The sequence below is a fragment of the Thalassophryne amazonica genome, chromosome 8, assembly GCF_902500255.1.
Source record: "Thalassophryne amazonica chromosome 8, fThaAma1.1, whole genome shotgun sequence".
Taxonomy (NCBI): domain Eukaryota; kingdom Metazoa; phylum Chordata; class Actinopteri; order Batrachoidiformes; family Batrachoididae; genus Thalassophryne; species Thalassophryne amazonica.
The window spans coordinates 107,493,314-107,518,653 of NC_047110.1; the positions used below are offsets into that span (position 1 = coordinate 107,493,314).

General features: G+C 40.3%; 1 protein-coding gene across 1 annotated transcript in view; it reads right to left on the bottom strand.

Moving 5' to 3' along the window:
- Positions 1-342: 342 nt before the first annotated feature.
- The window catches only part of si:ch211-266k8.4 (TBC1 domain family member 10A), an 86,779-nt gene continuing 61,781 nt past the window's right edge, over positions 343-25,340 (bottom strand). Inside the window, exons 15-16 of the mRNA XM_034177210.1 lie at positions 19,137-19,415; positions 343-483 (exon numbers count right to left, since the gene is read on the bottom strand). Of these exons, the coding sequence (XP_034033101.1) occupies positions 417-483; positions 19,137-19,415 (346 nt within the window). The 3' untranslated portion in view covers positions 343-416. The remainder of the gene's footprint in view (positions 484-19,136; positions 19,416-25,340) is intronic.

Sequence of the window (25,340 nt, forward strand, 5' to 3'; positions counted from 1 at the left end):
CTCTATAAAAAGCCCCTATTAAAAATATTAGCAATAATTTATTAGTTCTAAATATGCAAGACAATAAAAACAATCATTTCTAAGCCCTTATGGGCTAAGTGGGAAAATAAACAGCAGTTAGAAAAGTAGATCTGGGTTGTGCACACACATGGTGCACAAAAACAAAAACACACACACAAAAAAACAAAACAACAACAACAAAAAAAAAAAAACAGATCTTACGGAGTCAAAACATTTATAAAATTCAAAAAAACATCCGAGTTCATCAGCAGCTTCAGGCTACAGGTTTGACAGTGTGGCTTTGACCTGGAGCGTCCAATTAAATTTGGGCCGTCACTGTAGTCAGTTTTTTCACCGGTGTCTCGGGCCAAAAAAGTTTAAGGTCACCTGATTCACATGTCATCGGTGTTTGTTCGTCAGATGAGCTTCGATTCTCTGAGGTTCCTGAAGGGGACGCTGCTCTGGTGTCTGGACGACAGCTCTCTGAAAGGGGGAAAAACAAACAACTTTAAACAGTGAAAACCATCTTTATGTCAACAAATCTCTAAACAGCACATTTAAAAAGTTAAAATCGGGTATCATAAGAAGTACCAGCAGATTTAGGTTGGTACACTTTTTTTTTTTTATCAAGTTACAGGTTAACGTGTCAGAATCCAACAGACTTTGACCTTGTCCGACCTTTAATTTGGAGACAAATTACACTATGTAACAATTTTTGTTCCTGGCTTCTAAGTGTTATATTTCAACTGTTTATGTCTAAAGTCTATGGAAAAATGACTACATTCAGCACAAACTTTGATTTTATTTTTTTTTTACGTTCTAGAAAGTTCTAAAAGTTTCTTGAAATTTCTAGAAAATTCGGGACAGTTCTAGCAGTTAAAGAATATTCTAGAAGACTACTCAGTAGTACTTAAGGCGAATCGAGAATATTCTTGAAAACAGACAAATTTCAAAATATTGTCCTGATCACAGAAGCAAAGTTTCTGTGGAATAACAGCTATTTTCTATTTATTTAAGGCATAACAGGTTAGGAAAACACACTGTGTACCCAGGAACAAAACAAAAATAAAAATTTGTTACATAGTGTTATTAAACACGGCCAAAACTACTTTTATTAATCCTATTAGCTCAACCAATAACTTGCAGCACTTTCTTTTATTTGTCAAAATTGGAGCAACTTTAACGACCCCTGTACAGACTGAAATTGACCTTTGTCGCCATTTTTAACCCCATAACATTCAGTCACAGACAGTCCAAACTATACCTTTTTGGAATTGTTATGATCAGACAAATAATGTGGTATAGTTTGATTGGAGCATTTTTAAATTATGACTCCTGTCCTGTGTAATTCTTCATTTGACCCCTACCTGGCCGCCGATTGAAAATTTAGGTGGTTAATGTGCTTTTACAAAAGAGTAATATTTAAGGAGTATTTGTGCTACATTTGGTGCTTGTTTCACCATTTGAAAGATTCCTTTGTAAATATTCTGTTATCTGCTTCACTAATGTATTTTTTAAAGTAAATACTTTGATGTGTACATCAAATTCTACAAAATAAATTCAAATCAATCAATCCATCAATGGCCCAGTGATGAAAAAAACAAATAAATATTAAAGTCTATATTTCCACTATAATCCTCGGTGCTGAAAACGTCTGCAGCAGGGGAGTTTAGAATAAGCTCAGTACACGTTTGTTACTGTGTGTACATGCATAATTTAAATTTAATCATGCTGGAAGGGGAAGAAGGAAGAAACTGGAGAGAGAGAGATGAGAAGCACTGCTGAAAACATTTCCTTCGTTGTGACTCAGCAAGTCACACACACTCAGCTCAGTTACTGAGGCCTCAGTGAAATCCAACACCCGTGGCCAACTTTTCTCAAAAAGAGTCTGGAAGTGCAGAATGGGACTGCCAGTCACGGGTTTGATAACCACACTGACGACCAGCCCAGTGGACAAACGGCGGTCCTGGAGCCACTCCAAATTTAACAGCAGTAACCTGTATCACCCGTCCAGGCTTCAGGGACATCATTTGTCCTCTCAGGCTGAGCTCCCAGAGACACGCCGCCGCTGAGAAACGTCCAACTCTCATCTCGACCTCCATGGACACAGTGTATGCAGCCAAGTCCAAGACGGAGAGTACCAAAATTAATTCCTTTATGTGCACAAATTGCTTGCGGCTGTTGTTTTAAAGACAAGTGTCAACTTCTTTTTCCAGATTAGACAGAACTTTATTGATCCATTGGGAAGACTCCCTCAGGGAACCTGACATTCCAGCATTGAATAGCAGCACACAGGGTAAGAAGCACACAAAGTATCAAAAGTGGGGAAAAAAAAAAAGAAGAGAAAAGAAAAGAAAAACAGTTTGCAAATATAAATACACACTATAAATACCAGACATACTGATCAATACTGGTTTACTGGCTACTACTGTTCCTCTCATTCCCGATCTCTGTCTTCCTGTTACTCCTCCACCCTCCCAGTGAGGAGTTGTACAGTCTGATGGCCTGAGTGACAAAGGCACACTGGAACATTTCCCACAATCTCTGTTGTTCCAAAACAGAATTAACAGAGTATTTTCATGCACCTGTTGCTATTCTTCTTCTGTTAGTCCAACACAGGTTCTGAGGCCCAGTGTGCCAGGACTCACACTGAAAGGGACACCAGCCCATCACTGGTTACTTCCCCAGCTAAGGCTGGTGTTGCAGACCGAACAGTCCTCCCTAAAAATCAGTCTCCCTGATGACGCGGTTCACAGATTATCACCTTGTTTCTGCTTCAAACTTGACTCCAGTCATCATGTCTCAGTGACATATCTGAAGCTTTTCTACAACAATCATTTCAACATAAATTCAGCATTATTTCATCAGAAAAAGCGGCGAAAGCGATCAAAGCGCCATGGCTACACGAGCTAACTGATGCATTCACTGCACGTCAGACATTTCAAAGCCTTACGGATTTTCGCCTCATTTCTGCTTAAAAGTGACTTTAGAATGATTTAAGAGGTTTTATCTTTATCATCTTATGGCTAATAACCCCATTAATCCATTTGATTGCTTTGGGTGAAGAGACTGTTTCAGATGTGCTGTAAAATGAAAGTGACGCAAAATGACGCTTATGCAGATGCAAAAGGCAGACCGTTTTTTTAGGGGCGGACTGTTGCGACACCAGTATTCATTTACAACTGGATTGACTGAGACGATGCAGATTAAATGTCTTGCTCAATGAAAACGGACAGGCAGCGCCATCGGGAATCAAACATACATACATCATTACACATTGGCAATCCAACTGTCCCAGTGAGATCCATGTTTAGTATACTGACTACGTCACGTTACGAGATAGAAATCAGAAGCCAACTTCACTTCAACTATTGTTGGATAGACACCACTAGATATGAGTGGAGACAAATGAGTCAGGGTGAGGGTTCAACCCAAACATCCTCTGTGAGGGGGTGGGAGGGTAACGAGAGCCGTGTGGAGGCATAACGTTGCATCAGGCACTTCTTTGATGGCGCTGTAATCACAAGAACACCTCACTGAGGACTCCTTTTGATGTTTTGTCAAAGCTAACCTACCTGGCCCATGTTTACCTTATTTAAACAGGACATGATGATCTGACACTTGAGTGACTGGATTTACCTTTCACAACTAGAAACAAAAGCCTCAGTCTTTCACCACTAACATTTATAGACCTTCACCCTCATCCTGTCTTCAGCAGGTGTTCACCGATTCAGCCCTCCATACGGGTCAGATAGGATCTGAAGACAACACATCTCCACGGAGAACTACTCAGACTGCAGGCCGCAGATCTGGGACACTGTGATATGCTGAGGGTCGTGTACAGCTCTTGTGACTGTGCTGAAAGGTGACACAGCAGTTAGCTTCAGGATCAACACTTTTGTTTGCTGAAATGTCCTCAGGGTATCTATCTCCTCCCCAAACCAACTTTCAAGTATCTCACAGCTTTATGCCCACAAGTGAAACATCCAGATGCTTCTGAACGAGCGATCCACGTTGCAAAACGAACATTGTAAGTAATCAGTGAAGGAAAATGTGGGCATATGAGGTGAAAAAATACAACTGACCTTCTCAAAAAGTCAATCCTAATCACAATGTAAGTCACCCCAAGACTCTTCACAAGGGTAAGATCTAATCTTAACTACCGCCTGAGCAAGCACACTGACAAGAGTGGTGAGGAATGTTAGATAATATCTGTGCTAATTCTTTATTTTATGTTAGCTATCAAGTGTTTGTGTTATTTGTTTGGAAGTTCTGAGAAATAAAAGTTTTGCTTCAGCATGTGTCGTTTCAGACACAGGGAGATCTCCCCCTGTTGGTGAGAGCCAGTAACATTAGAACCACACCTATTGTTAACACCCACAAGGTATAAAAAGTGTTGTATGACCCATTTTGGGGGCCTTTCACAAGGTGGACACTGTCTGTGAGGGTTCCAGGCCTGGTTTCTAACGTGACCTTTAATAAACTCAAAATGAGGAATACAATGGTTTGGTTTTTGGTAAGGGGCAGAACCATGCATAAAAGAACCAGGTAAAAATAAGAGGAACAACTCCCTCTGGCTTTTTTTTTTTTATTATTATTATTATAGGAAGAAAACAGATCAGACTCAGAGGGTTGACCATCTTCTTTGACAATAACACTGGTAACAAAATAAACCAAACAGCACAACAAAGAATTGTCAAACAAGATCCAGTGGTCATATTATACCTCCATTCCACAGAGTGGCGGTCCTTCCTGTTTCATCCAGATCCCTATGAGCAACACACTTGTATGACTTAAGTTGGATCAACCCGATCCATTTGAGTGCTACCAGTTGAAGCATTTTTTTAATTAGTTCAACACTTCTCCTTTTGGGGTTGGCCTTCACCAGGGCTGCGCCTTGTCACCAATCCTGTCTGATAAACATGAGCAGGATATTGAGGCGTAGTGGAGGGGAGGAGGGCTTCCAGTTTGGTGAGCTCAGGGTCTCATCACTGCTTTTTGGAGATGATGTGGTCCTGTTGGCTTCATCGGTCTGTGTCCTCCAGCACTCACTGGGTCAGTTCACAGCCGAGTGTGAAGCGGCTGGGATGAGGATCAGCACCTCTAAATCTGAGGCCATGGTTCTCAGCAGGAAACCAATGGATTACCTACTCCGGGTAGGGAATGAGGTCTTGCCCCAAGTGAAGGAGTTCAAGTACCTCAGGGTCTTGTTCACGAGTGAGGAGACTATGGGGAGTGAGATTGGCTGGAGAATTGGTGCAGTAGGGGCGGTATTGCATTCACTCTACTGTATTGTGAGAAAAAGGGAGCTGAGCCAAAAGGCAAAGCTCTTGATCTACTGGTCAATCTTCGTTCCTCATCTCGCCTATGGTCACGAGGGTTGGGTCAAGACAGAAAGACCTAGATCACAGGTACAAGCAGCTGAAATGGGCTTCCTTAGTAGGGTGGCTGGTGTCTCCCTTAGAGACAGGGTAAGAAGCTCGGTCATCTGGTAAGGATGCCTCCTGGGTGTCTCCCTAGGGAGGTGTTCCAGGCACGTCCATCTGGGAGGAGACCCCAGGGAAGACCCAGGACTAAGTAGAGAGATTAAACACTGAGAATGCCTCAGGATCCCTCAGTCAGAGGTGGTCAATGTGGAACGGAAAAGGGAAGTCTGGGGTCCCCAGCTGGAGCTGTTGCCCCGCGGCCCGATCCCGTATAAGCAGTTGAAGATGAGTGAGTGACTTCTCCTTTTGCTGTACAGGTTCACAAGCCATCAGGCAGGAAGTTCTACATTCTAGATAGGCAGCAATTTATCACATCTTTAGTGGTTAATCTCCAAAACATTTCTCTCTTTCACTCTACCTCAACCGCGGTGAAGAACAATGATCTGTTTGGCTGCAGACGGCGCACACCTGGAAAGAAGAATTTATTCTTCTTCTCGCCAGTTTCTCTGTTCCATTCACCGGCTCCTCGAGATAACGGAGTGGAAACGTGTTGCATTCAGCTCTTAAAAAAACAGTGAGGTGTGGTTGATTCACGCCTCATTCACCCAAACATTTAGACCTGTTCGCTTTTGTTTACCTTCTGAGATGAACAGCCAGGCGTGGGCCAAAGCTGACATTTCATCTTATGTGGTGTGTGTGGGGACGCCTCCAGGCTGACCCCCCCACACACGATGCAGATCTGCCCGCACATGTAAGTGTGTTTTATAGTCATGTGACAAACACTGAAGTCACACTGGATTAAAAGGAGACACAACCAGATATAATACTGACACATTATTACAATGCTAGAGTAGCTTTAGAACTACAGCAATCTTCATTCTGTGCCAATTCAATCAATCAATCAATCAACTTTTTTTTTATATAGCGCCAGATCACAACAGACAGTTGCCCCAAGGCGCTCTATATTGTAAGGCAAGGCCATACAATAATTATGAAAAACCCCAACGGTCAAAACGACCCCCTGTGAGCAAGCACTTGGCTACAGTGGGAAAGAAAAACTCCCCTTTAACAGGAAGAAACCTCCAGCAGAACCAGGCTCAGGGAGGGGCAGTCTTCTGCTGAGACTGGTTGGGGCTGAGGGAGAGAACCAGGAAAAAGACATGCTGTGGAGGGGAGCAGAGATCGATCACCCTCCTCACAATTAAACAGATTTTGGACAAAAAAAGCATTTTTGGAAAGGAAATCGTAACACTGTGCAAATAAAGTGAATTTGTATAAAACTGAACTGAATGTGTGTAAATACAGCTGCAAATCGTAGTATAACTTAAATGTTTGTTTTCCACCAAATTTGACGTGCATGTGGGTCAATCTAAGAAAGGGGTCAAAAGGTCAAAATGTTGATTTTCATTACAATGTCCACGAAAGGTAACATACATATGTAGCTAGCTGAGTTCCACAATTCCCTAGATGAGGGTAAATATTCCAAAGAAGTCCTATACATCCCCTTAGGCCCATCGGCGAAGACGTTTAACGTGGGATTCTACAGCGTGAAACTGATGAGACTTTGCGACTCCCCCTGGATGGGATGCCAGTCTGACGCAGATTACACTCCCAGCTAAAACCGGTGCCGATTTGCAGCTGGGTGGAGTGAGACAATGCAGATTTAGTGGCATGTCCAAGGACACAGACAGGTGGCATGAGGTGGATTAGAATCCAGGTCTACAGTGAGCTACCTGCTCTGCACTGGGGTCAAAGTTACACTTCTCTCCAGTACAATTTGCATCAAACTTATTACACATATGGAAGTGGGTTCTGGAATTGCCCAGACAGGGGAAAATTTGAGAAAGGTCAATAATTGGGATACTGGCATAGTATGTTACTACACTTTTTACTCTTAAATTCATTTTATTACCAAACGGAGCATGCCGCGGCCTCAACTTCACCTAAATTATGGGTTTTTAGTGAAGTGTAGGACTAGTGGCCGGCGATCACTTTAGTATTTCTTGTTGTTTAATGCTGACAAATTATACTGTATTTGTTGTCTTTCTGATGCCTGATTCTGTTTTTTTTTCCTCTCTGTTTGAGGTGCAGCTCCAGCCAGAGATGGGTGTGGTGTCTTCTTCTGCAACCCTCCTGTTCTGTGCACCGGCAACATTTCCTGTATATTCGTTTTGTAAATTGTTTTATTAATTGTGTCTGTAGCATGGTCCAAGCAGAGGGTCACCCCTTGCAGTCTGGTCTGCTTGAGGTTTCTTCCTCAAATCATCAGAGGCAGTTTTTTCCTTACCACTGTCACCTGTGTGCTTGTTCTAGGGGTTGTCAAGGTTAGACCTTACTTGTGTGAAGCACCTTGAGACAACTTTGTTGTGATTTTGAGCTATATAAATTAAGTAAATTGAAAATAAATTTAATTGGGTTTAATGCCATTGGGATGAAGGGCCAAAATTTTGTTTTTTTCCTTCCGATTTGCACCAAACTTAGCACACATATGGAGGTATCTTCTGGAATTGTCCACCAACGAAACATTTACTAAAGGTCAGTCATTAGGGCCAAGGTTCCGCCAGCCTCCTCCCAAGTCTTTTTTTCCCCCCAAACTTTGTGAATGAAGGCTAACTCCAAAACTGCCTTTAAAATAATTCATTTTGGCAAAGGTCAAGGTGTTTGACTTTTAACCCAATTTGGACTAAATGTGGAAGAGGCCACTCATTTGGGTGAAAGTCAAGGTGACTGGGTCAAATGTCAGATACGGTCGTCATACCCATGCACACTATTACTTAGTCTGAAGACCTGGCATTGTTTAGCCGTCCAAAATCAGAGTGTTTATCTGCAATTACGGGCCTTTTGTTGTTTAGAACTATACAAACAAGCAACATAAGCCAAATACTTATTTAAAAAAAAAAATAAAAAAAAAAAAACCTGAAGTGAAACTAAAACCCAGAAACATCTGCAGACTGTTATCTACTAGATCATTTTGAAAAGTTGCCAAGAGACATGGCTCAAAGTCGGCCAGTTACAACAGTGATGTGCATTTCTGCTTTAATGTGAATGATTATTCTAATTTTTCAGTATTGGAATAACTGCTGGGTACAATTAAAATAAATGACAATTACTACCAGAGCTGCAAACAAAGCCAGCAGTGAGATGGAGGAAAACCCACTAATAGAAACGTCTGCATAGCTGTCATGGTTGGTTGACATAAGCCAATTAGGAAAGGCTATAATTTAACAATGAATGGGGAAAAAAAAAAAGAAGACTTCTGCGTGATTACAAATGAGTGTCACTTGGCGTCTTTATACCAAGATAATGGATGACAGGAAAGCTTAACAGCGTGTAACATGATCACTAAGAGGATTAGCGGCTGTCATACTGAAATTCATTTTAAGTGCATATTGATGTCGATTGCATAACCAGAGACGGCAAAACGCTGTGTGAGAAATTAGTGGGATAAGTGGACCAGCCTGTCCATCACATGCTGCGGTGCGCTCTGCATCTATGTAAAGAGTATTTTTTTAGTTGTCCAGGTCACAGAAACACACAAAGCACAGTTATTTTTGGATGGAGCTTTTGAGTGTGGTGTATTCTACACAGAACTGCCATAATGGGATTAGATCATAGTACCTGTTGGTGTAAAAGTAGGGCAAGCATAGCATCTTGTTTAAGTTTTTTTTTAAAGAATTTTCTTGAAAACAACAATTTGATGCCTAGTGGAAATCTGACCTTCACCGAAATGATCGTTCTCTGGTTGACATTACCAGGATAATTCTGGAATCTACCTACATTTGTGTTCCATGTTTAGGCCACGTCTGGTTGAACAACAAATACCTTCACTGTGACCTCACAACTTTGACCTCTGATAAAATAAAATCTCATTTGAATACAATGTTTGGAGGAAAGTGGCCAAAGAACCCAGAGAACAAGCACACAAATGTTGCTTTTATAGTATGATGGTATTTGGTGATTATATTGGTTGCTCAACTTGTCTAAGGTCTTCTGGCTATAAAGGTGATGATTATATGAGGAAGACTGATTTTTATTTATTTGTTGCCATAAAACTATAATGTGTGAAAGCCTATGGGGTGAGAACCTTCACAGCCAAGAATGTTTTTAGTTTGAAACCCAAATTAAACGGGCTTGATTTGCAGAAATCAGAGTGTAGATGTTTTACATAAAATCCCTCAATTTACAAACACACGTTTGCACGTTCAGGGTTGCATGGTTTGTTTTTGCCATCATATAGTCAAAAAAATAAATTTTAGGAAACTGTGTAAAAAACAACAACAAAAAAGTCATTTTTATGACAAAACGAGAGCTGCCTGATTTCTACTTCACCATTTGTTTGTGGTTGTCAGTGTAATGAAGGCGTCAGGCATCAAATTCTACTGTCCTTTTGTTTATTTAAAACGTACACACTGTGCGAGTATTTAATCATTCATCCCTCTTCATCCCTTCACAGAACATCACGATAACTTTAACAAGGGCAGACGAAAATGTGCGCACTAAATGCTTTGAAAATGTTGATGGAGGTGTGCAAACAAATCTAAGACTGATTCTCTTTGTGTTCGGTGAAGACGCGCTGTGTACACAACACTCAAATCTACAAAATCAGGTTACAGCAACATATGTCGACAGGCAGGATCCTGCATGAATACAGACAAATCCTATCGATGGGAGTTAAATGTTCGCACAAGTGAAAGCCAAAACACAAACATTTCCCCAGAGGTTAGAGATGGAGCGGTGAGTACAGGGCCGGAGAACGACTCCCACAGTGCTGAACATACTGTCTGCAGCGCTCTGGGATCAGATGACAAGCTTCACTCAGCACACACACGTGCACACGCATGTGAGACAGACACACACACACACACACACACACACACACACAAGGTGACACGACTCAGTGCGTGTGTTGTTGCTGTGGCTCTGATTGTGAGCGAGACTTCATTATTTAATAATAAACAACAACAAATGTCTCGTGCCTCACATACATTAACCCTCAAACCATGCCAAGACGCGGCTAAATAAACTGGGGTCGTGACGAGTATAATTTACTGCATGAGCAGAATTTACTACTCCAACAATTCCCAAGCCTCAATTTTGTTCTTTCAAAGACAGATGCTCAGACTGCTTTACAATGAGGCCTCACATTCAACATACACATTGATGTCGGCGGCCCACTGCCAAGCGTGGTGCTCAAACGCACACCGGGAGCAACGTGGGGATGAAAGACCCCAATCATCGACCATAAGACCAGCGCTGTTCTTTCACCTTACCCACCAACATTTTGCTGGCCACTTCAGCCATTTTCACAATATTTGTTAGTTTATGTAGTTTAAAGCTAGACTAGTCTTAACTAGTCAGTTCAAAGGGCTTAAAAGTTAATGGCAAGTCATTAACAAATGTAATATTTTTGTGGCTTTAATGTTCATTTTACAGAGATAATTTAACAGTTGTATTTCCACTGTAGTTTACAATCTTGACTTGAAAACAAACAAACAAACAAACAACAACAAAAAAAAACAATAGTACGTGGTACCAAATACTGATAAAATGAGTGTGCGCCACAGGACTGAAGACACTTGTCAATACAACTTCCCATTAAAGCAGTTGGTTGTGGGTGTTTGTTTTAATCACTTGCTAGCCGTTTATTGTCGCTGTAGAAACAAAATGCATGCAGGCAGTGTTTTTTTTTTTTTTGTAATTGAACGTCATGGGATGAAGTCCTCCATAGCACAATGGCAGTACCTTAATGTTGGGGGGGGAGCAGTCCCCATAACTTAGGAGATGTTATGAATCACATTTTAAGCTTATTGTGATAAATAAATGCAGCAGAGTCAAACAACTTTCAAGCAGCCATGAAATACCAGTGTAACGTTAGCAGGTGGTGGGTACAAAAAGACAATTTGAATAGTGACACTCAAAAAAGTTCATTGTGGTTTTAAAAAAATGGCAGTGTGTCGCTACATGTTTGGAAAAAGAAATGAAGGACTGCTCATAAAATGTAATTTTATTAGCATTTTCAAAGGGAAGTAATTTTTGATAAAAGAATATTTGGTCTCCAGAAAGTCTTGGGGGTGTGTGTGTTCTTATAATCACAGCCGTCTTATATTTGCTACAAGATGATATTTCTAAAACCTAGGAACTCTGAAAGACATTTCAGTTTCTAACAAATCTACATCAGACAATAAAAGGATCAACTTTCAGTTTACAGGAAAGAGGCTCCCAAAAATAGCGACAAAGCAAGAGATCAACCAAGAATCAATACCGACCAGAAGCCAGCACTCCTTATATTTAAGGACTCTGAATTATTATTATTTTTGAATAAAATAATAATAATGATGATAATAAATATCTTGCATAATGTCAAGTTGCACCACAAACATTGTTGTGTTTTGTACTTGTAGGTCTGCACTTTTGTTTCTTAAAGAAATAAAACCAGGAAAACAGAGCAGAACCAGATAAATGGGCAAGAACAGAAATATATTTCTGGTGGTGGGACATTTGGATATAAAATGGTAGAAGGCCCTTAAGAGCCGTGTTGTACCAATTTTTATCAGCCTGCTTGAGTTCAGGTCTGACTCTTATGATATATAGATATATATAAACACGTTAGTGTACTCATAATTAAAGTACATGTTGCTTTGATACCAGCAGCAGAAGGCGTGAATTTTACTGAAAGGTAGGCAGAGCCGTAGTCAGAGTGTCGGTGCAGAATACCGGTTCAGCTGGTCATCTGGCACCGTGTCAGTCATAATTAGTACTGTGGTTCTTGAGAACGTGTTTTTCTACCTGCTAAAGTATCGCGATCACGTTAACACTCATCTGATGACAGAATTGCGAAGACAGAAAGAAAAAAGGTGACGGACTAAGAGATATGTGCTGCGCGATAACAGGTTTAAGGAAAACCACGTTAATGGATTTGATCTGGGAACAGTTTGCACAGACTTTACACCTCACACAATAATAAAAAAAAAAAACTTAATTATGCCCAATCACACACAGCGGCACCACATCTGGTTTGACAGAACCTTAGACCCACATTTTCCTTTTTTAAAGTGGATTCATTTGACCAAATGAATAAAACTCACCAATGAAATGCTCCATTACACATGTGAGATGCAAAACATCTGATAAATGTGAAATAATTTCAGCAACTTACTCAACTGGAAATTTACAGCGTGTTCAATGCAGGTCAACGCACAAACAATTCATGAAAAGATAACACATTTATAAAAATACCCAAAAAGCAAGACTAAAAACTGAGCCATTTCAGGACTGAATTTTTAATACTGGGACAATTTATACCTGCGATCAAACGACTGGAGGGTTTAGTAGTGGTGTTAACGTCAGCAGCAATTCACTGATTATCGCCTTGTTTTTCCTTAAAACACTGCACTCCAGTCATCATCTATCTCAGCGACATATCTGAAGCTTTTGTACAACAACTATTTCCACATAAATTCAGCATTATTTCATAATAACAGACAGAGAACCAAACAGCGCGCACAGCAGCTGTTGCGGCTACGTCATTTCAGAGCATCAATAACGACTTGTCTCGTTTTTTTTGCTTGAAACGGTATTAGTTTCTGTTTAACACTGACTTCAGAATGATTTAAGAGGTTTTCCCTTGTCATCTGATGGTTAATAATCCCATTAATCCATTTGATCGCTTTGGGTGAAGAGAGTCCATCTCAGATGTGCTGCTGTGGTCCGAAATGACACGTGGAGTGAAGGCAGGGCGGACCAACTTTTAAGGGGGGGACTGTTCAGTCTGCAACACTAGCACACTGGTCAAACAGGGGTTACTTCCACGGCCAAGGCTGGCACACCAGCTCAGTGTGAGTTACGTCTTCATCCAAGGCTGCAACCCATTTACAGCCGGGGTGAATTGAGATAATGTAGATTAAGTGTCTTGTTCAAAGACACACAGGTAGTACGAGTTACGTACTGGCAAGGCAGCTTCCACCAAGCTATCTGCTCTGCAAGGGACCCAAGATTATGCTGGACCCCACAGAAAGAAGAGATGAGGGACAAGCACGTGAAGTGATTTATTTATGTCCCCATCTTCAAGGTTATATTTCTTTTTAGGGGTAATGTGGTGTAATTTTTACCAAAGACCAATGTGCTAACAACAAACATTATGATATGCAAATGCAAGAGGATGATTATGTTGTATACTGCTGATAACATTTATCAGATGTTTAGCAGGATAAAGTATATACTCTTAGTACAGAGTAGTTAATAGCATTCAGAAAAACACACCTGATATATTCAAATGTATGCAAAAACGGGGTGAAAAATGTACACTTTTTTTTTTAAACAAAATGCCAATTACGAGTGAACAAGAAATTGAAATTAAGGCTGAAAATTTAAGTCAAGTAAAAGGAAAATTGAATTAAATCAAACATAACAGTGGAAAAATTATAATTATTTGGGTTTTTATCTTTTTTTTTTTTTTTTTTTAAAGGGTGAATTTCCATGCCCCAAAACTGAACACACAAGACCTGAATACTTTCCAGAAAAACTACATCACCAAACCTGGATACCTCCCAAAAAATGAGAACATCCACAGACATTTTTATTGGTGTAAGACTTGCTATATTTAGAAAAGACCACTCTTTTGGGGTGGAGAAATAGCTCACTTCACAGTATTTAAGATGAACACAAACCCGTGTAAAACAAAGCTGTTCTGGTGTTCTTGATTACTGTGAATTTGCTTCCTTTGCTGGCAAATAAAATTGTTGCTTTGAGACTTTGATTTTTTCTTTATGAATTTTCTGGACACCTTTAAAGAAATCTTTTTGAACAATTGAGCACAGCTAAAACACTTAGTCATCTGGTGATCAAGAACTCTGTCCGAACTCTACGTGACATTACGTAAGGAGGTGGTCCATCCCCACCTGATAAAGGATTTATTATGTGTCACACCCAGGATGACATGGGTTGTGTCATTGGCTTTTACAGGTTGATGGGATCCTCAACACCTTCAGGCTGTACTATGCCCAGAGAACAATGCCACATGACCAGTCTAGCTAACGTACAACTAACAACCAAGTGGTAGACCTCATACAAGTCTCAGTAGAACCCTGAACACAAAGGAATCTTCATATGGTTTTTCTTAACTGGACCAACATGAATCAGCAGAAGCTCACACAAATCCAATACAAAATATGCTATGGCTTCCTGTGACGATCTAAGTTGTGTCACAGCCATGACAGATGCAGAGCTCCACTGGGTATCGAACATTTCTATCAAGTGTCACAGAGTTTGACTTCATGGGTTGCAAGAAATGCTCTGGACAACAAAATAAGCAGACTAAACAGATTTTAAGAAGGACTTATAAGAACCTGCCCACTGGTATACGCATCAAGAAAGTCCCAGAGTGTAGAAAAGGATTTGAGATGGGGTGTTCTTGGGCGTTCCTGGGCCGCAGGCAGATAACGTCCATCACCAAGACAATGATGGGACAGCTTACCTCATTTTCCTCTACACTCGCATTTGTATTTCCTGTTTCTCACACAATGAGATGCTCAAATCTCATGTTCCCACTAATAAAACTGGACAGCATAACACACACGTCAGTGGGATATACGGAGCTCCCAGGAGACTCCTGAAGGGAAAATATTCCAGAGCAGGTGTGTAAGCCATTAAACAGGAAACCACCAATCTATTCTGGGGCTGTGATGTGTGTAAAACTGTATGGAAACAGGGTGGGTGATCACACAAACACTCACACGTTGTAAAGCCGTTTTAATACAACCATAAAATCATCTTTGTCATGGCAGCGTTTACACCCAGGCGTGACTCTGGCAGTTACCCAGAAACCTGGTTCTCTCGGGTATGTGGGTGGGGCAACACATTCACCAGCTGTAAACATGATGCGCTGACAACGCAATCTGCAGTTGTCGCGTGATTAAAGACTCACGCGTTTAAGGCATTCATGGGTAATTAAAAAAAATATATATATAAAATGCTTTAAATGGGTGTATTTAAAGCAATCTGGCAAAAACGTTAGTGTAATACAGATTTCTGAACTTTAAGTCACACTAAAATCACACCTGTCCAAATCTGCATCATAAAGAGAAAAAACAAAACAAAAAAAACACCACCACAACATACAGGTTGCACCTGTCTATAAGTCATTTATTTAATATAGAACATTATTTAAAGTGGTGCTACCACTCCATGAAACAAAAAAGAAAATGAATTTAATCGCCACATTAATGTATAAGGCAAACGCTGCGTTCATGAACAGAAGCCAAGTTAATTAATGTTATTGTACAAGGCACAAAACATGAGTAAACTGATTGTTGTTGACATTCAGACAATCACAGGTGAGGTAAACGTGCAATGGAATTAAATGTTTGAAGACTCTTTTGAAAATATTTAGGAAAGATAAAAGCCTTACCTTAGCTGACCTGTGTTAGCTGTTCTTGTTGTCTCACAAAGTCCAAATAAGTGTTTGTTGTGCCTAGTAGTATGAAGGCCATATTCCCTCTTTTAATTCAAGACCATTGTCTTTCAGTTTGAGAGCATGATTTATTATGTTCACTGGTTCTCTAATAGAACATCTTTCTCATTCAGATCTCCTTCGACAGCTCTTAGCATCCAGCTCAATGTTGCAATACCACTACCTTCTGCTTTGGAGTATGAATCACAGCAATTCATTCAGGACACAGGAGCAGCTTGTCACACGTGTAAGAACCATCATCTTGTGGCCATGGAAGATAATGCTGTATTTTTCATACAAGAGTTGCTTCAGAATATAAGTTGCAAGACCTCCCAAACTAGTTAAATTATATATATATATATATATATATATATATATATATATATATATATATATATATATATATGTGTGTGTGTGTGTGTGTGTGAGAGAGAGAAGTGACTCAGTCTGAAAAATATGGTAAATGCAAGTCATGTTCAGCGTGATAAAATTTACAATAAATTAAAGAAATGCTGAAACTTTTTTAAAAATGAATGAAACACTAACGTAAGCCAATGATTCCCAAAGAGTGGGCTGCAGCCTCCATGGTGAGCAGTGACGGTACTACAGGTGGGCTATGGGAGATTAGTAAAAATAAAAATTCCTTCAAGTTTCAGTATTGTAATAAAGTTAAAAATTACCTATAATACTTGATGAAATGAAAATGTAATCAGAAGTAATAAAGCAATGCTATGGGGTTAAAATTAAGTGACTGATTCTGCTCTTTTTCTCTCTGTCCGAGGTGCAGAGGGAAATGCGCTGCAAGAGCATCGACAGACAACGGGATGCTGGACTGACCGCAAGATGCAATGCCTGAAACTTTTCTCTTTCTTTAGCTGTGTAAAACTTTGTAAAAACCTTGTAATTTGTAGAATGACCTAAGCACTGGGTCGCCCCTTTGAGTCTGGTCTGCTTGAAGTTTCTTCCTCAATTATCATCCGAGGGAGTTTTTCCTTACCACTGTCGCCTATGTTCTTGCTCTGGGGGTTGGTAAGGTTAAACCTTACTTGTGTGAGCCGACTTGAGGTAACTTTGTTGTGATTTGGCGCTATATAAATGTAATGTTATTTTTCATTTATCTGAACTAGTTCAACATAATATCATGTTAAAGGTTTGGGTGGGGCCCCAAAACATTTTCGCAGGAATGGCTGGTCTAAGTAGTAAAAATGTCAGTTCTTATGATTGAAAACATCTATGCATTCATCAAAAACTACATTTCAGTAAAACAACAGAATGACATTTGGAAGTTAAAATTTTTCATAATAATTAAGTATGCTGGGATGTAACCTAAAATGTTATCGAAACAGCAGACTTATGTAGGGTCCCCCCTCCCCCCCACACACACTCTTGGGGGTGGGGTTTCCATATACTTTGTTACCACAAAGACAAGCTTCAAGTGAAACACGTGTTGCAAAAATGTTTTCAAATGCTGTGGTTTGCTATCACCAAAACTCATTTATGTGCCCCAGTAACCCCCCCAAAATAAAATAAAATAAAATAAAAAATTCACCTGAGACATTTAACGTCAACCAGATTAACAGATATTTACATGTCATTTGTTTGATAGTGTGAAAACTTGACACATTGTTTTCGTGTGATGTGGGTCACTGTGTTTAGAACATTTATTTAACCACATCTGTCATTACTCAGTAAAACAGGTTTATTTGTGAATGTTTGACCTCAGAAATAAGAAATTTAGCATCTGTTTTAAGCCACCACATTTACTAACTGATTAGTATATAGTGTCATATGTTTAAAATAATTACATAAAAAAATCCTAATTTAATCAAAGTTTAATCTTTTACAATAAATGTGCTGCGGCATATAAAGAGCAAAAAGACATCACAGTTTCAGCAAGAAAAGTAGGCATGGCCAAATTCCAAAAACTGTATCAAGGTGGAAAACAAACAAACAAAAAACAAAACTTTAAAACCCATCAGTTTTATTTTGAAGGTACTCACTACCTACCCTTGTACCAAATTTCAGTTCAGTATCTTTTAAAACTGCTGACCAATGGCTTTAGGTGGCATTTTCAATATGGCCACCATAAACAGCCATATTTGAAAGCTGATCGGAAAACCCTGAACAAACAATGTCCTTATGGGTAAAACATGTACACCACCTTTCAGCTTTATTGGCTCAGTGGTTTCAGGGATGTTTAAAATGACAACTGGAAAACTAGGTGTGATCACAGCCCAGGGGTCGCATCAAGGTCAAAATGAAAGCTTTTGCAAAACCTGTTGGATATGTTTTAAGGCTTACTGATTGCTACCTAAATAGCAAATTCTAGCTCAACTGCTGCATACATGGCTGACAAATGGTTATATATGAAATTTTCAAGATGGCCGTCATGGTGGCCATATTGGAAAGGAGAAAGTGATGTAAAAGGATTTTGTATTTATTTATTTTTACCAAAGTCCTTTAAATACATGTAAAAAAAAAAAAAAAAAGAAATGCATGTTATTTCATGTTAATAAAATAACAGGAGAAAAAGTAATAATGGAATAGAAACATTTTTTTTTATTGTTATACATACTAACACCTTAATGTGAAAAAGGTTTTAAACACTAATTGAATAGCCAAAATAACTGTTTTTGTTTATGTATGTCTCTTCAAGCTTCAATCCATGTTGGAATTGTAGTACAAATACAAGTTGCATATAAAACTTCATCAAAGCTTCTTTTTATGAAGATTAATATCGACACAATTAAGTGAGGGATAAATCAAACATCAAAAATATGGAATACATTTGTTTGTCAGCAGGTGCCAATTTAAGCAATAATAAGAATAATAAATTAAAACTAATTACTGTTTTTATGAAACATTTTTATTCTTGTTTGACAGCCTTGGGCTAAAAGGGTGCAGCACTGAATTTTGTTGCCAACACCTTCAGGGAATGTCCCATTCCTGGCTTCACATTTGTGATGTTAATTTAAAAATAAAAATAAATAAATAAAGGATCTGACCTTCATATTCTTGTGGAGGTTCTCCTTTATGTGCCCGTGCTGCACCTCTAATTTAGATACATCTATAACCTGAGGAACAACTGCTTTTCACCGACATCCAAAAGATACAAATGAGATGTCTGTTGCCAAAATATCACTTACTGCCATCATTTCTGCACATTTTTACAGTGTGCATAGGAAATCTGTCAGAGCCGTTCGCGCACATCTTAAAGTCAATCTAAGAGTGTTGTGAGAATACTTCATTCGTGCCTCTCTTACCTAATGAGAGCAGTCCTTGGCGAGTCCTGCTGCTTTTCTTGATCCCTGCTTGAAGAATCAAAGGATCCAGATGGGTGTGACGACGGAAGACAGGAAGATTGGACTGAAAGACGGAGTGATGGAGGGAGGACAGAGGAGGTGGGAGAATATTGGGTCACTGGCTTCTTGGCATTTCGTTGGGAGCAGAGAGACTTGACTCTTATAGGCTGAACGAGGCTACGATGACGGGCCACCTTGCCAATGGGTCCAATACACGAACTCCTAAAGGTCGATTGTGACCTGAGAAGAAAAACACAGGATTTTCCTCATGGTTATGAAATAATTTGCTCCTGCTATGATTGTGACACATTCATCTGTATTGCGACAAAACTCCCTTGAGACCACGGGTCAGAGTTGAGGGATCAGTGCGTGAAAATGTGCAGAAGTAATGTCCAAACTGTGCTGGATATTATTTTATTCATCAGTGGGTCAACAGAATAAAAACTTTGAGGTATCTAAATATTCCCATTCCAACACTAGAAGTGACAGGTAGAGGGCGCAACACCGACTGATGCCAATGAATAATCACTGATTCAGTGACACCACAATACATGGTAAATGGACTGCATTTATATAGTGCTTTTCCATCTCCATCAAGCACTCAAAGCGCTTTACAATAATGCCTCACATTCACCCCGATATCAGGATTCTATTTGGAATTGATATTTGATATCTTCTGTCCAAAATACAACCACGTCACCCTTTAACACACAACCCTTCACCGCGTTGTAATCTATATTGGCACCAAACTGTGAGTTAAGTTATGACCTTAATCTTTCAATATCATCCAAGGTCAAAGACCACATAAACAACAGAAAGGTTACATGAGTTCACGAGTAACCACAGGGGTACCTTAAACCAATTCCTTGGAACAACCATTCTTAACATCCCCTGTAAACAGACAAGCACTGTGTCAAATGTTTAACCTTGACTTCTAAGAGATTTTTCTCAAACTCAAATCATATCATCCTCAGCTGACTCTCAATCATTCCAGAGTCTGGTCCTAACTGGATCAAAACTGTTGTCATGTTGTTCAAACACAAATTTTAGGCTTACTTAGTGAAACTCATTTGAGGAGTATCACTTGCATTTCAAGGGAGCATCAGCTTCAACATTTAGACCATGTGGCAAGTTTCACTGTGCATGAACAGACACATAGGGGCCCAAGTGTTGAGGACTCCAGCACCTGCAGAAGGTCAAGGACATGCACACATTTCACTTGCCCGCAGCAGGCAGAGGTTACTTTAAGGAGAGGTGGGGACAGAACCGTAGTCTGCCTGGGTGATTACCATCCAGGACCCAAGGTGGTTCCCTGGTGTCATGGATGCTGTGAAGCACAGCTCAAGCGCGTGTTCCCAGACTGGACTTGCTCAAACACACACAGGCACAAGGGACTGAAAACAATACCCCCGCATATGCAACTGGTGGGTGCAAGTATTAAACAAATAGAGAAAAATAAAAGAAAAAAACAAACACCTTTGATTTCACTGTAAAAACACTGTCTGCTGCAATATTATAATAAGAATATTTTTTAAAAGGTGAAAAAATGTTATGTTACATTTATTATATATATATATATATATATAGGCAGTTTTAAGTGTGCCTAAAAATGCTGCACACACTCTACACAATGCAGAGTAGGTCAGCCAATACGTAGACCTGGGTTTGAAGCGGGTCCCGGCCTCAACTCAGGAAGTAACCTGCATCACATCAAGGAGGGAGTCGTGGACTGTTGTCTGCTTCACGCTGTGGAATCTGGCGATAAGCACTGTCACCAACAGGCCTATAAGGACATACTTCCTCTGTACAATGTGAGTGCATAACCTTATGTTGGGTGTAAATCAAGTAATAATGCTGATCACAGCATTGTACATCAAACAAAAATCCTTAGACGTGCGTTTTTCAGGTGAAGACACGGCGTAATCAGGTTAAGTCAGAGCAGATAAACCTGCTGAGCCACATGACGGCATGCGGCTGCACAGAGGTGGATTGTTCTTCTGACAGTGCAGCGGTGCTATGGAATGCAGAGTGCGTGTACATGTGCGTGCGTGTTTTGTCTACCAGTTTCATCCAAAATTCAACAGGGTTCCTCAGAGAAAAGGGGAGACAGATTTCAACCATTCTTGTACTGTGCAGTGATATTTGTCACAGTTCTGCTATAATGTCAAATGATCAATGCATGCATGTCCACTGACCCCCAAAGCAGCAAAAGGTCAACTTCAAACCTTTCCAAAGCAGGACTGAATTAAGGCGACGAAGACTAAGATGAATAATAATAATGTTATTGGTGACAAGGAGCAGCCACAAATACTGTTTGATGGTCATGGACAGCATTTGAAGGTACAGTTGGGGAGAGGAGGGTGTCCAGCTTGGTGACCTCAGAGTTGCATCTCTGCTTTTTGTGGATGATGTGGTTCTGTTGGCTTCATTAGGTGGTGACCTCCAACGTGCACTGAGCAGGTCTGAGACTGGGGCAGCAATCGATGTTTTATGGACGTTGTAATGGACCATTTTGGTGAAGGAACAGCTCAGCCAGAAGGCAAGGCTCTCGATTTACACCCCTATCTTCACCTACGGTCATGAACTTCAAGTAAGGACCGAAAGAAAAAGGTAGTGGACACAAGATTCCTCCATCAGGTATCTGGGCTTAAACTCAGACAGGATGAGAAGTCCAAATATTCAAGAGGGATTCCGAGTTCAGCCACTGATTCACATCGAAAGGAACCGGTTCAGGCATCTGATGAGGATGTCATCTGGTCATCTCCCTAGGGAGGTCTTCCAGGCACATCCAACAGGGAGGAGGCCCCAGAGAAGTCCCAGGAAGCGACAGCACGTGGCCAAGGACAGGGAAGTCAGAAATGAATGAACATGGGCGAAAAGATCAGTTGAAGGTCAAACATCAAAAACTGAGTTCAGTGACTATAAAGGGCTAGTGGTTGTCTGTGCCAGATGGGTTAGTTTGAGAATGTTATTAATAAAAACCCAACCAACCAACTATTTGTAGGAGCTGCAGAGAATGGTCTGAAACAGAACAACCAATCAGTGAGCAGAAGTCCACTGTGCAAACATCACTTACTGAAGAATGCCTGGACTGGTTCCAGCTGATAGAAACACACTAGTAACTGAACTAACCACTGGTTACAGCTGAAGAATGTAGAAAAGCATCTCTGAACATAGAAAATGTAAAACCGTGAAGGAGCAGAAGACCTGAGACTTCAAAACATCTCCTGGTCAGATGAATCTTGACTCAGAATTTGAAAGCACGTGTCCATCCTGCATCATGGCTATGTAATGGTGTGGCACCTGCGTGATGCTTTCATGTCAATATGGACTGAAAACCTTTGAGGAATATTCTCAGCACCTTGTTGAATCTCTGCCACGAAGAGTTAACACAGTTCTGAAGGTATTAGCAAGCTGTACCTAATGAAGTGCAAGTGAGTGCGAGTCTCATACTGCAGCCGCTCATTCTGAGCAGATGCAAAACATCTTAGAGCCTTTAGTAGGAGACACAACCAGATTATAGAACATGTTACATTACGTTGATACTGAAGTACTGAGCCAAAGACAAATGTCTCAAAAGATACAAGATAGAGTAGATTAGACTGAACTTTACTGATCCCTTGGGAAGGCTCCCTCAGGGAAATTGAAGTTCCAGCAGCATTGTCTAGCAGCACACAGGGTAAGAAGCTCACAGAGTATCAAAAGTGAAAGTAAAAAAGAAAAATAGTTTGCAATATAAATACCACACATACTGAACAATACTGGTTTACTGGCTACTACTATTCCTCTCATTCCCGACCTCTGTCTTCCTGTTACTTCTGATAAGTTCTTAACTCGATGAGGTCTGGGAGCAAATGACTCATCATAATTTGCCATACTATATGGGTGGCAGTAAATTTTTTGACAACAAAATGAGAATTAAAGTGGATAACCACCACGTCTGTTTCTACACATGATTGACAATATGAAGCAATTTCGGGTAATTTCATATATTTCCCTTGAAGATGTTTGACTGGAATTATTTTCCTTCTTGCATATGGTGCGACACTACTATGAAGTTTCACTGCAATCCATATGGTTTAGGAGGAGTTGCATTTACAAGACTCATGCAACAGTTCAAGTCTGGGAGCACAGACCAATGCCAGGTGTCACAGCACCCACGGCACCACAAGACCACCTTGGGATCTGGATGCCAACCACCCAGACAGACAACTGGTCAACCTCCAACTCTTGAAAATAACTATATGATCCAACCAGGTGAAACGTAGGCGTCCGCTTGATCTCCAGCTGCTGGGGTCCACAACACTGTGGCACCTGCGTGCTGGTTAACAACCAGAGAAAAGTCACACAGCCAAAATGTGACAGCCCACGCTCCCTCACCATGCAAGCGATACTCCATACCCAAGTCTCACCAAGTAATGGTTCACTTGCCACAAAGTCATTCCAGCAGGATCCAAGAATTGTCCTCAGAGACCGAGTGCCAGATTCATCCAGTCAGACGGACATAAAATAAATAAATAATAATTCAGAGTTTTTTTCTGAACTTCATATTATGTGAAACACATCCAGCCCCACTTCAAGTGTAAAACCTAAAACCACTTTTGACAAAAACATGATGAGGTATAAAACTTTTGTCACTGCAAATGACAACCTGAACCCAAACCAAAGAGAACAATCATTTAATACTGACTATCATTCTTCAATTTGTCCCCCAAAACACTTTGGTTCCATTTAAAAAATTCCTTTTAAAGAGAACATGTGGCTTCAGCACAGAGCAGAGATTATTTCCTACCTTCACCATTTACCGGTCGTTTGCCAGCCAATTAAAAAACAGAAAATCCTTTCAGTGACCCCTGATGACCTCATAGCCTGGTTAAAACAGCCTAAACCGCTTGGCACAAAGACTAAAGCCGTGAGGAATGATAAGTATGCTCAAAACATATGCAAGTTCTCATGTGTGTGCACCGGAACACACACACACACACACAAGTGACAGTCTTCAGCTATTAGTCAAAGGAAAAGTCAACATGACCATTAGAGTGGTGGAAGACTTTGGTGAAATTCAGAGTACTTATGGAAGAGAGACAGTTGTTAATGAAGCAATAAATATGAGATATTAATAAAAAATAACAGCTGTCCAATAAACTGTTTCAGAAGGCAGGTAGTAGATGCGTGTCAGTACCAGTTTTACAGGACTTTGGTATCTAGACATCAGCTTCACTCCTGGTATGATTGTAAGGAATTGTACCAGGACAATATTAACAGAGAGAAGCTGTTCAGACAGCTGTGTTACTGCATTACATCTGGTCACGTCTGGAAGCATAGCACAACAACAAGGAGCTGACTTGGGTCCTGCATCATCACATCATCGTCCACGAAATCAAACTCAAACCTTTTCTCGCCGACAAAGCAATGATGTCGCTGTTCTCCAAAACCTGACCCAACACCTAGTCCATGCAATTATTGAACCAGAAAACATCCCTGACAAATGCAATATGTCACTGGGCAGAGTCAGAGACTTCACCCCGCTTTGCACTGCTGGACTATACACAGGTACTTTGCAGTGAGCGTAGGTTGCTCAGTGGGACACCAGCTGGGAAACTACACCTGGTCACGCTACCTGTCTGCACCACTGGACAAGACACTATCTTCAAGGTTCCAGTCCACCCAGCAGTAACTAGGCACTGGCCTTAGCTGAAGACGTAACCTGGATGGACTCACATCCCAACTATGGGGATTTACAGAATCCCTTTGGCTTCATGCTACAGTACCTGGAGATGAGTATCGGCACAGACGGAACTCGGGGTCTGTCGAACTTTCTTCTTTTTAAAGGGGTTTTAACAAGAGTTTATTTGCAAAACTATAGCTGTAAACCACTGACAAACCAATGCAACATATATTTTAACAGACTAAAATTAAGATAAAATTGTCTTTTGACTCATTACTGAGTGTCATATTTTAGAAATTTTGATCAAAACAAGTAGCTGTCAATGTTCTGAAAAATTATGATGATCCTTAAAAAAACAAAACAAAAAACCCCTTACATTTACTAAATGCAATACTAAAAGACTAATGTTTCATTTTTTTAATAAACACACAGAAAATTAAAACATTCTATTTGTGTGTATACATAACTACACACAAGTTGATTTGCCCGGATGGGAA